Source organism: Myotis brandtii, unplaced genomic scaffold (assembly GCF_000412655.1).
Source record: "Myotis brandtii unplaced genomic scaffold, ASM41265v1 scaffold469, whole genome shotgun sequence".
NCBI lineage: Eukaryota > Metazoa > Chordata > Mammalia > Chiroptera > Vespertilionidae > Myotis > Myotis brandtii.
Genome location: NW_005367911.1, coordinates 729989 through 741920, shown reverse-complemented (window position 1 = coordinate 741920; position 11932 = coordinate 729989). Strand labels below are relative to the sequence as shown.

Below are 11932 nucleotides of genomic sequence, written 5' to 3'. Positions count from 1 at the left end.
GACGTTCGCGCAGAGTCCGACGTGCTCTATTTCGACGGCGACGATGCCATCTCGTACCGCTTCCCGCGAGGGGTCAGCCAGAGCCTGTGGGACGTGTTCGCGTTCAGCTTCAAGACCGAGGAGAAGGACGGGCTCCTGCTGCACGCGGAGGGCGCCCAGGGCGACTACGTGACACTCGAGCTACAGGGGGCGCACTTGCTACTGCACATGAGCCTGGGTGAGCGACCTTGGGGGGAACTCGAGAGCGCGGCTGCTGCGCCGCTCGCCGCACCTCCTCCGCGAAGCCGCGCCCACGCCTGACGTCCCCTCTCCCGTTCGGACCAACCCGCCTTTTTCGTGTAGAATTTAGTGCTAGCAGAACTCTGGACCCCGGGTTAGCAGAACTGGATTCCAGCCTCAGCTCTACCCGCTGCTGGCTGCTAGCGGTGTGACCTCGGACGAGGCACACCCCAATCCCAGTCTCCTCAATGTAAAAACATCACACACACACACACACACACACACACACACACACACACGAAAAAGTATTTTTGTGTCTAATTAGTTTTTTATAACATCCACATGATGAAGTAGAAGCAGCTATTGTGCCCCAAGTTTTACTGATAGAAGTTCAAAGAGGTTAAATGACTTGCCCTAAGTTACATCCTTGCCAATGACCGCTGCTCCATCCCAGGTCTCGGTGGTCCCATCTCTATGCCCACCCTCCCTGGCTGCTGCTTCCTAGGGGCTAGGGCTCACTGGGGTTCTCCGGGTCCAAGGTCTGACCTAGCCCCACCCTATCCTCAGGCAGCAGCCCCATCCAACCACGGCCGGGACACACCACGGTGAGCGCTGGTGGGGTCCTCAATGACCAGCACTGGCACTATGTGCGTGTGGACCGATATGGCCGCCAAGCAAACCTCACCCTGGACGGCTATGTGCAGCGTTTCATTCTCAATGGCGACTTTGAGAGGCTGAACCTGGACAATGAGGTGAGCAGAGCGGAAGGAGTCATTTGGTTGAGGGGGGTGCTGGCTGGGTGGGTGGGGGACAGCAGTTCCCTCCACCAAAGGTCAAACCTTGCTTCCTGGTGCCACCCGAGAACCATTGAGATGGGATTTGGACATCTGGATTTTGAGGATTAGGCAAGATGAGAAAATTGCCCCCTGGGATTGCCCAGCTGTGCGGGATTAAAGACCCTGGCCTCCGTCTGCACAGAAAGAATCCCAGAAAGTTTTATTGACTTACTCAAGGGCATGCAGCCACTTTGTGGTGGAGTTAGGACTAGAACCCAAACCTCAGGAGGCTCAGCGAGCTTCCAGCTTTAACACCGACATTGGGGAAATGTGTGTTTCAAGCCTTTTATAAAAAAGCTGCATGGTGGGAGCTCCAGGGAGGTGCATGCGCTCCGGCACCCAGGGAACCTCACCCTCATTCCCTACTCCGCCTGCCCGCCCGCAGATGTTCATTGGAGGTCTGGTGGGCGCACAGAAAAACCTTGCCTATCGGCATAATTTCCGTGGCTGCATGGAAAATGTAATCTTCAACCGAGTCAACATCGCGGACCTGGCTGTGCGGCGCCATTCGGGGATCACCTTCGAGGCCAGTGGGCTGGGGATCTGGGAGGATGGGACATCAGAGCCACTTGGAAAGCCAAGAAGTGGAGCGGGAAGAGATCTTGACAATCAGATACAGGCTCAGGACCACTCCCTCCCCAACTAGATGCTGAAAGTGGGGGGCATGGTGAAATTACAGGAGGTGCAAAGTCCACCCCTCTACCCCAGTTAAGAAGCGGCAGTAGAGCCATGGGAAATCCCCTCTGGACATTGGCAGGAAGGAGGGGTCGCCCTGAAGATGTTGTAGATCAGTGATAGCAAGAGAGCCGAGGCCCCCTGTACAGCTGGACCTGTCTCTAGGAGGGTGGAAATGTCAGGGTTGAAGGTCTTCCCCCGTCGCCCCCACACTGAGGGAGTGCTGTGACAAAGATCTTAGACCAGTACGAAAATGGGATTCCCAGAGAGGCCGGGTGGAAACTCGAGGCCACTGATGGGTCCTTGCTTTCGCCTCCAGGGTAAGGTGGCCTTTCGCTGCCTGGACCCGGTTCCTCACCCGGTCAACTTCGGAGGTCCTCACAACTTCCTGCAAGTGCCTGGGTTCCCTCGGCGTGGCCGCCTTGCAGTCTCCTTTCGCTTCCGCACCTGGGACCTCACGGGACTGCTACTTTACTCCAGCCTGGGGGACGGACTGGGCCACGTGGAGCTGATGCTCAGTGAAGGGCAGGTCAACGTGTCCATTGCACAGACCGGCCGAAAGAAGCTTCAGTTCGCTGCTGGTGAGGGATGGGTTGGGGGCGGGGCCTGGATTGAAGGGTGGACAGGGGCCAGAGAGATAGGTAGGAGGCCAGAGAGGGCAGAGGAGAGCAGGGGTGATTGTAGGCTTGGACTGAGGGGAGCAGAGCAGGAGGTCCCAGGCCCCTGGGAAAAGGTGGGAGTGGATGAGAGGCAGCTGGGGCTGGGGGCAGATCTGAGGAGCTACGGGTGCTAGGAGAAGCAGGAAGCCTGAGAGTCCTGGTATTCTCCAGTTCCAGAGGGGGTCTCTGGAGGTGTTTGTTATTCATTTATAACTTTGCAGACTGTATAAGCTGCTGGCATTATGGATAGTGAAGAGAGACTTTCAGAGATGTCACCACCCAGTGTGATAAGTGTAACAATGGGAGGAGGAACATCGTCCACTATTGGGACACAGAGTGGGGGTGCTGCTTCCACAGGAAAGACAGATTGCTCCTAGGGCCTGGTGCGTTCCCCACCCACAGCATCCTCCTTTCCTGTCCAGGGTACCGCCTGAACGATGGCTTTTGGCACGAGGTGAATTTCGCGGCACAGGAAAACCATGCAGTCATCAGCATTGATGATGTGGAGGGGGCAGAGGTCAGGGTCTCATACCCACTGCTGATCCGTACAGGGACTTCATACTTCTTTGGGGGTAAGTGGTGGCTAACCTGGCCAGACCCCTGTCCCTGGGTGGGAAGGCCCCCACCCCCACCTAAGTCCACCCAGATGGGACTACATGGAGAGCTTTGTAGGAATAAACCCTTCTTTCCCCTCTGGGGCCTTGGGGACCGGAAGGTCACTGCCATCATCTATTGGCCCCTCCCTTCATGGCTCTCCCTTGGCATCTCCCTGGGGGAGGGTCTCTGGGGTCTCCCCTGGGGAGGGCCTCACAGGGGTGGTTGCTCCAGGTTGTCCCAAGCCAGCCAGTCGATGGGGCTGCCACTCTAACCAGACGGCGTTCCATGGCTGCATGGAGCTGTTCAAGGTGGATGGTCAACTGGTCAACCTGACTCTGGTGGAGGGCCGGCGGCTTGGATACTTTGCTGAGGTCCTCTTTGACACATGTGGCATCACTGATAGGTATCCAGAAGTCCCTTTCCCTTCAAGACTGCCACTCTAACCAGACGGCGTTCCATGGCTGCATGGAGCTGTTCAAGGTGGATGGTCAACTGGTCAACCTGACTCTGGTGGAGGGCCGGCGGCTTGGATACTTTGCTGAGGTCCTCTTTGACACATGTGGCATCACTGATAGGTATCCAGAAGTCCCTTTCCCTTCAAGAGGTGACCCCCCCCTCCAAAGCTCTTTTCCATGGTCTCCCAAAGGGAGTGGCCTTTCTCAATCTTTCTTCTCCTGGTCCCAGCTTTTCAGTCTCCCACCTGGTGATGATTCCTCCTTGACCTCTCACCTCCTGTGTCTTCCCTTGAGTGACATGTGCTCAGAATGGAAATGAAGCCTATTTTTTGGGTGGTGGTGGTGTATAAAGCCTTATTTGTTCATTGGGGGAAGGGGAAACAGTGCTTGAGCCAAGGCCTGCCTAATGCCCAGCATTTAGGCTCATATCTGGCTAGTTAGGTGAGGTGTGTCTCACGGAGTTCTGTGTTCTCAGGAGTGGGGAGTGGAGCCTGTAGGGGTCAGACCCCACTCTCAAGCTCCCAATAAGGCTTCTTCCCTTGGTGCTGACCTCTTCCTTAGGTGCAGCCCTAACATGTGTGAGCATGATGGACGCTGCTACCAGTCTTGGGATGACTTCATCTGCTACTGTGAATTGACAGGCTACAAGGGGGAGACCTGCCACCAACGTAAGCCAGCTGGGATGTGGGGGAAGAGTCGGGAACAGGAGAAGTCAGGAGAAGGTTGCTGGGATCATGAGGTTGCTAGAGATGGCGGGGCTGGCTCTGCTAGCCCTCTGAACCCATAATTGTTTTCTACCACCTACCAGCTTTGTATAAGGAATCGTGTGAGGCATATCGGCTTAGTGGGAAAACTTCGGGAAACTTCACCATTGATCCTGATGGCAGTGGCCCCCTGAAGCCATTTGTAGTCTACTGTGATATTCGAGGTAAGTGGCTCTGATAGGTGGTTAGGGGCAGTTGACAAGGCTATGCTGGGGGGTGGGGAAACAGGGAAGGATTGAAGGGTGGACAGGGGCCAGTAAGATTAAACTGATGGGGCTAAAGGAGGGCAGAGGGAAAAGGGACACTCAGGAATTTGTAATCTAGCCTTGCAGATAAATTCCAGTTTCCTGATGTGGTCCAGCTGTCTCATCTCCAGCCTTCAATGTCCAGGGCCAGGAGCTAGGCTGGAATGGAGCTGCTAGCCACATTTACTGGCTCTGAGTTGCAGCAGTGGTGATGGAAATGGGCAGGGAGATGGGTAGAGAATGCCTATCTCCAGCCAAAGCTCTGTCCCTTCCCCTCCCCCAGAGAACAAGGCATGGACAGTTGTGCGGCATGACAGGCTGTGGACAACTCGGGTGACAGGTTCAAGCATGGAGCGGCCATTCCTGGGGGCTGTCCAGTACTGGAATGCATCCTGGGAGGAAGTCAGTGCCCTGGCCAATGCTTCCCAGCACTGTGAACAGTGGATCGAATTCTCCTGCTACAATTCCAGGCTGCTCAATACTGCAGGTTGGGTCTGGGGTCTGGGAGGGTGAGGTGGAGAGCTGGAGGAGAGGCCAGTGGGGGCCTGGGAGAAAGAAACCAGACGGTTAAGTTGGAGCCCTGGGCTGGGGCTGGTTTGAAGGGTGAGAGGGGAGCCCAGAGACTAGTGGAGGAACAGGGCCTAGAAACCGCCTGAACCTCTTCCCCAGGAGGCTACCCCTACAGCTTCTGGATTGGCCGGAATGAGGAGCAGCACTTCTACTGGGGAGGCTCACAGCCTGGGATCCAGCGCTGTGCCTGCGGTCTGGACCGGAGCTGTGTGGACCCTACTCTGCAGTGCAACTGTGACGCTGATCAGCCCCAGTGGTGAGGGAGGCACAGGGCGGGGCTCTCAGGATCTGGGGGCCGGTGAATGGCAGGGGCTGAGCCACTGCATCTTGCCCGCACAGGAGAACCGACAGGGGACTGCTGACCTTTGTGGACCATTTGCCTGTCACTCAGGTGGTGGTGGGGGACACAAACCGCTCCACTTCTGAGGCCCAGTTTTTCCTGAGGCCTCTGCGCTGCTATGGCGATCGTGAGTGGCAGACCCGTTCTGTGGATCATCTAGTTTCTAAAATCTAGGCCATCTGACTCACTGGGTGCCTCCAGGACACAGTCAGACACCCCAGGTCCTCCTATGATATGACCCCCCATCTATATTACTTCTTTACACCTTATTGTCTTTCATTACACTCCTTGGTTACCCCTAGTTGTCCCTCGGCCTTTCCATCCCCCACTCACCTGAGGCTCCCTTACTCCCCCACCCTCCAACCTCCCTGACAAGGCCTTCTTCCATCTGGTTTTGTAGGAAATTCCTGGAACACCATCTCCTTCCACACCGGGGCTGCACTACGCTTTCCTCCAATCCGTGCCAACCACAGCCTTGATGTCTCCTTCTACTTCAGGACCTCGGCTCCTTCAGGAGTCTTCCTAGAGAATATGGGGGGCTCTTACTACCAGTGGTGCCGACCTTACATACGGGTGGAACTAAACAGTGAGCAGGCACACGGGGAGGGACACGGGGTAGATGGAGGCTGGGGAAAGAGACAAGGGCAGATGTCTTGTCTTCTCTATGGAGAAGGCTTTGATGACCCCGGGTTCTAGTCCAGCTCAGTCTTGAAAGCTGGTTTGTGACCTGAGGCACCCAGTCTGCCTCTCGGGGCCTTAGGTGAATAAGGAAGCTGGGATCCTGAGGTATCTCCTACCTACTAGCTATGCTTCTAACCTGAGAAGGGGGGTGGGAAGCTGGCTCCAGGGATCTGCAAATTTGGGAGAGAACAGGGGTATGAGGTTTTAAGCCGTTTTAAGTTTTGTCCCAGGCTGTAGACAAACTGGAGGGACATTCCAGGAGCTCCAGAGTGAAGAAGAGAGGTTGCATTGGGTGAGGAATATTGGAGGTCTGAGTCCTCTTCCCCCCACCCCCACCAGCATCCCGAGATGTGGTCTTCGCATTTGATGTGGGGAATGGAGATGAGAACCTGACAGTACACTCAGATGATTTTGAGTTCAATGATGACGAGTGGCACCTGGTCCGGGCTGAAATCAATGTGAAGCAGGCCCGGCTCCGCGTGGACCACCGGCCCTGGGTGGTGCGGCCTATGCCCCTGCAGACCTACATCTGGCTGGAGTACGACCAGCCCCTCTATGTTGGTAAGCAGCAACCCAGAGGCAGGTCTGAAGTCTCCTTAAACTTTCCACCCTCTCAAGGCTGCTCTCCTTGTTTCCAGGAACCCGTGTCTTAATTCCCAATCCCCTCTGTTTCAGAGAGAGCCAGAGGCCCACCGTCCCTCTCCAGTCCCTGGCTCTAGTCCATTATTCTAGCTCCCTTGGTTCCTTTCCCAACCCCAATACTTATCCCTGTCTATTGCTCTACACCCATTTTTAACCTGCCCACCCTTCCCAGGATCTGCAGAGCTTAAGAGGCGTCCCTTCGTGGGCTGCTTGAGGGCTATGCGTCTGAATGGAGTGACTCTGAACCTGGAAGGCCGTGCCAATGCCTCTGAGGGTACCTCGCCCAACTGCACAGGCCGCTGTGCCCATCCCCGGTTCCCCTGTTTCCATGGAGGCCGTTGCGTGGAACGGTACAGCTACTACACATGTGACTGTGACCTCACGGCTTTTGATGGGCCATATTGCAACCATGGTCAGTGCTGTTGGTTATGGGAGGACAGGGAGCTATAGGGTGTAATGGGATGTAGGGATGGCAGGGAAGAAAGGAAGGAGGGTGTCTCTGGGTTCCTGAGCTCTGATCTGGGGCCATTAGACAGCTGAAGATGCTGGGTGACTCCAAAGGCATAAAGTGGGGCAAGGAAGGGGTGGTACAGCTAGCTGGTAGTAAAAGCAACAAGCAAATAACTTCCCCATCTTCCTCTATCGCCAAGTAACACAGGTTCCCCCCCTTGCAAGCATATCCACCTCAGGCTGCATGATGCCCTCCTATGCCATTTCCTATTTGACAATTGCTGCACTCCTAAAACATGTCTACAGCCGGGTTCTTGGTTAAAGAGAACCTAGTCATTCACCACAGCAAGATCTCTGCACATATACTCAGACTGCATCCTCCCTAAGGCTGGTAGGTTACTAATGGGAAGTCTGATGGAATTAGGGAGATTTAGGGACTTAGGGACCAACAGAAGACCTTTGGTCTTGGTTTGGAAATGTGAGTAGTGGTGAATGTACTGGATAGAGTCATGATATCTCAGTTCTAATCTTGGCTCTCCACTTACTGGGTATCCTTAAGCAAGTCACTACCCACCTCTGAGCCTCAGTTTCCCCACCTGTAAAATGCAGCCCCAACCCCAGCAGGGGTTGGCTAAGATGAAACTGGTGGTGGCAGAAACTGAAGGCAAGTCCAGGGGTGTGTGTGTGTGTGTGTGTGTGTGTGTGTGTGTGTGACATATACAATGTCTGAATATGGGAACGGAAGCCCTGACCTCACCACCTGTGCCTTCAGATATTGGTGGTTTCTTTGAGCCCGGCACCTGGATGCGCTATAACCTGCAGTCAGCACTGCGCTCTGCAGCCCGGGAGTTCTCCCACATGCTGAGCCGGCCGGTGCCAGGCTATGAGCCAGGCTACATCCCCGGCTACGACACTCCTGGCTATGTACCTGGCTACCATGGCCCTGGGTACCGTCTGCCTGACTACCCGCAGCCTGGCCGGCCTGTGCCAGGTTACCGGGGTCCTGTCTACAATGTTACTGGAGAGGAGGTGTCTTTCAGCTTTAGCACCGAATCTGCCCCCGCTGTCCTGCTCTACGTCAGCTCCTTTGTGCGTGATTACATGGCCGTGCTCATCAAGGAAGATGGTAAGCTCCTGACAGGCTCTCCCCCTCAACTCCAGCTTCTTCCAGGGCACCCTTCATTCTCACAACTATTGATTCACTAATTAATACATAAAAGGACCTAAGTGCTCTTAGAAAAAGGGGATTGTGGGACCTGAAGGGAGACTCCCGCTTTCTCCTCTCCACCCCACAGGGACTCTACAGCTGCGATATCAGCTGGGCACCAGTCCCTACGTGTACCAGCTAACCACCCGACCAGTTACAGATGGCCAGCCCCACAGCGTCAATATCACCCGGGTTTACCGCCAGCTTTTCATCCAGGTGTGTGTAGAGAGAAGTGGACCAGTTCAGATCATAACCTCATGATCAAGGTTGTGGCACCCAGGAAAATGTCAAATATTTAATATTTGTATTTATTACCTCATATGATTCTCACAACAGGTCTGTGAGGCAGTTCAGGTACACATGTGTACTTATTATCTCTGTTTTACAAATAATTACGGACTCAGAAAGTAAAGTGCTTCCCCAAAGTTAAACTACTAGAAAGCTGCAAAAACAGGGCTCAAAACCAGGCTGTTGGGTTTTTAAAACCAAATTCTACATCTGGTCCAGGGGTGGCGCACGTAGTGCAAAGAAGGTTGAGATAGGACAAAGCTAGGACTTACCACCTACTTGGACAGAGTTCAGGGTTCCTGGATGATCGTGGCTGCGTCTGCCTCTGGTTCTCCCTCCCGCATCTCCTTTCTCCTCCCCGTCTCAGGTGGACTACTTCCCAATGACAGAACAGAAGTTCTCACTGTTGGTGGACAGCCAGCTTGACTCACCCAAGGCCTTGTATCTAGGGCGTGTTATGGGTAAGCTGAGGGTGACAATGCATTTGGGATAAGAAATTGTGGGTGAAGTCCCTGGAGCCTAGATGAGAGTGAAGGAACTGGGAATCACAGAGAAAGTGCTGATTAGTAGGAAATCTATGGATGGTAAGGGAGGGTTATTGGTGGTCCAAGCCCTTTCTTTCTGGGCCTGCCTCTCCCCCAGAAACAGGAGTAATTGACCCAGAGATCCAGCGCTACAACACACCAGGTTTCTCGGGCTGCTTGTCTGGTGTTCGATTCAACAATGTGGCTCCCCTCAAAACCCACTTCCGAACCCCTCGACCCATGACTGCTGAGCTAGCTGAGGCCCTTCGAGTTCAGGGAGAACTGTCTGAATCTAACTGTGGAGCCATGCCACGTCTTTTCTCAGAGGTGCCACCTGAGCTGGATCCCTGGTATCTGCCTCCAGGTATGTCCCCAGGACACAGAAGAGGGAGGGACAATAGAGAAAGAATATTATTCTTACCATATCGGAGGCTTCTCCTAACTGGTGCTTTCTCTTCTTCAGACTTCCCATACTACCATGATGATGGATGGGTTGCCATACTTTTAGGCTGTGAGTAGTGTGATCCCTGCCCTAACCTCCTGATTCTACCCTCTGACTGTTAGCATTCCCTCCCTGCCCTGTAGATTCTGTGGGTCGCGACCCCTGAAAATACATCCTGCATATCAGATATTTACATTACGATTCATAACAGTAGCATGATTACAGTTATGAAGTAGCAACGAAAATAATTTTATGGTTGGGGGTCACCACAACATGAGGAACTGTATTAAAGGGTCGTGGCATTAGGAAGGTTGAGAACCACTGCTGTAGAACATGGTAGTGCAAAGAAGGTTGAGATAGGCCATGCTGAAGTAGTATGTAATTGGAATAGAGATTTTTAAATGTTTGAGGATGCTATAGACTTTTGTTTTTATGTTATAGACTTTAATTGAAATATTAAGATTGGACTATGGTTAAGGAATGAGGAAATGGGGGTATAGTAACATCTAGAGAGATAAGAAGGGTTAACTGCCCTGGCTGGTTTGCTCAGTAGTTAGAGCGTCAGCCTGTGGACTGAAGGGTCCCAGGTTCGATTCCAGTCAAGGGCACATGCCTGGGTTGTGGGCCCGACCCCCAGTGGGCGGCGTGCAGGAGGCAGCTGATCAATAGTTCTTTCTCATCATTCATGTTTTTCTCTCTTTCCCTCTCCCTTCTTCTCTGAAATCAATAAAAAAAATATATTATAAAAAAAAAAGGGAAGGGATGTGAAAAGAGAATATTACAAGATGGCGGGGGATAAGCCAGGAATTCAGACCTACCAGACACTAAGGAATAGCTTGATGGTTGTAGAGTGAACACTGTTGTTCATGTATGCTTTTAGTGAAAAGCATACATCTGTGTCTGTATGTAGGAGAAACCCCAAAGATCTGCTCTAATTATTTCTTTTGCCTCTTTCAGTTTTGGTGGCCTTCCTGCTGCTGGGGCTGGTGGGAATGTTGGTGCTCTTCTATCTGCAAAATCATCGCTACAAGGGTTCCTACCATACCAATGAGCCCAAGGCCACCCACGATTACCACCCTGGCAGCAAACCTCCCCTACCTACTTCAGGCTCTGCCCAGGCCCCGCCCTCTACACCAGCTTCCACCCAAGTTCCAGCCCCAGCTCCAGCCCCAGCACCAGCCCCAGCCCCAGCCCCAAACCCAGTCCCAGCCCCTGGCCCTGGCCCCCGGGACCAAAACCTACCCCAGATCCTGGAGGAGTCCAGATCTGAATGAATCAGAAGGGCTTCAGGGACCAAGTCCATTTCTCTGAATTCCCCATAACCTGCCTCTACCCAACCCTGTCAGGGACATTTGACTCCTTTTAGCTGGTTCTGCTCACCCAGAGGATTCCCCTCCTGCCAAGTTTGGTGGGCAGAGCTACAGATGGGACCAAAGGGAGTAGCTGAGCCTCACTGCCTAAACCAATGCCCTGCCCATTTCCATTTCCCCAGGCTCCTGGTGGTTTGCCTGCCCCAAAAGGAAAGCCTCATGGGGTTGAGACAGGTCCTTCCTGCCATCCCTGTCCCAGCTGCTGCCAGGGATTAAGAGAGTGCAGGGGAGATTAACTGTCTCTCTCCAAATATTCAATCTCAGCAGGGATAGATGTGTGGGATTGCAGGGATGCACGAGGTATGGGGGGAGGAGGCTGCTAAACATATCCCCCAGCCTTCCCCCTGCCCTGCACAACATCTTCCATCTGTGTCCACTCAGCTGGGGGTTAGGGAGGGCTTCATCATTGGGTCCTACCCTCCTCCTCCTTTTTTGTTTTTTATAGACTGAGAGGCTTCAGTTTAGCACTTTAGTACCTCTGCTGCTTCAAATGCTTAGCCAAAGCCATAAAAACTTGCAACGTAGAGAAAATGCAGACACACTGACTAGCCAGCTCTACACTCTTCCTCCCTCTTCCAAGATATGCAATAGCCTTGATGCCTGTCAAAAGGCTTAGCCCCCTCTCCAATGCATGAGGAGCCCTCTTTCCTCCGCTCAGAGATGCTGCTTCATTTGCCCAGGTCACATTCTTTAAATATATTTTTTGTTGCAAAGTCTCTCTCTAGAGAAACTATATATTATTCTAATTTTTAAATTATCAGTTTATATATAAAAGAAGAACTCAGCAATCGATTGTCCTGTCCTGTGCTGTGCTGTGCCTGTGGTCTGTAGTTTGCTTCTCTTGTGTTGGAAGTCCCATGAGGCCTGTTGGTCACTCATCCAGCCTGAGTCGGCCTCCACTCTGAAGCTGTGCTCTCAGATGTAGAGCCGTTCTAATAAAACAGAGTGGCAGAGCCCCAGACTGTGTG

The 11932-nt window shown here is 53.2% G+C and overlaps 1 protein-coding gene across 1 annotated transcript in view; it reads left to right on the top strand.

Annotated features, from left to right (window-relative positions):
- The window catches only part of CNTNAP1 (contactin associated protein 1), a 13915-nt gene extending 1992 nt beyond the window's left edge, over positions 1 to 11923 (top strand). The window contains exons 5-24 of the mRNA XM_005875711.2: positions 14 to 217; positions 787 to 971; positions 1441 to 1581; positions 2050 to 2311; positions 2812 to 2961; positions 3218 to 3389; positions 4003 to 4109; positions 4250 to 4369; positions 4734 to 4937; positions 5120 to 5276; positions 5360 to 5487; positions 5761 to 5946; positions 6381 to 6602; positions 6856 to 7095; positions 7906 to 8259; positions 8429 to 8556; positions 8996 to 9089; positions 9271 to 9516; positions 9616 to 9663; positions 10552 to 11923. Of these exons, the coding sequence (XP_005875773.1) occupies positions 14 to 217; positions 787 to 971; positions 1441 to 1581; positions 2050 to 2311; positions 2812 to 2961; positions 3218 to 3389; positions 4003 to 4109; positions 4250 to 4369; positions 4734 to 4937; positions 5120 to 5276; positions 5360 to 5487; positions 5761 to 5946; positions 6381 to 6602; positions 6856 to 7095; positions 7906 to 8259; positions 8429 to 8556; positions 8996 to 9089; positions 9271 to 9516; positions 9616 to 9663; positions 10552 to 10868 (3665 nt within the window). The 3' untranslated portion in view covers positions 10869 to 11923. The remainder of the gene's footprint in view (positions 1 to 13; positions 218 to 786; positions 972 to 1440; positions 1582 to 2049; positions 2312 to 2811; positions 2962 to 3217; positions 3390 to 4002; positions 4110 to 4249; positions 4370 to 4733; positions 4938 to 5119; positions 5277 to 5359; positions 5488 to 5760; positions 5947 to 6380; positions 6603 to 6855; positions 7096 to 7905; positions 8260 to 8428; positions 8557 to 8995; positions 9090 to 9270; positions 9517 to 9615; positions 9664 to 10551) is intronic.
- The last annotated feature ends 9 nt before the right edge of the window (positions 11924 to 11932 follow it).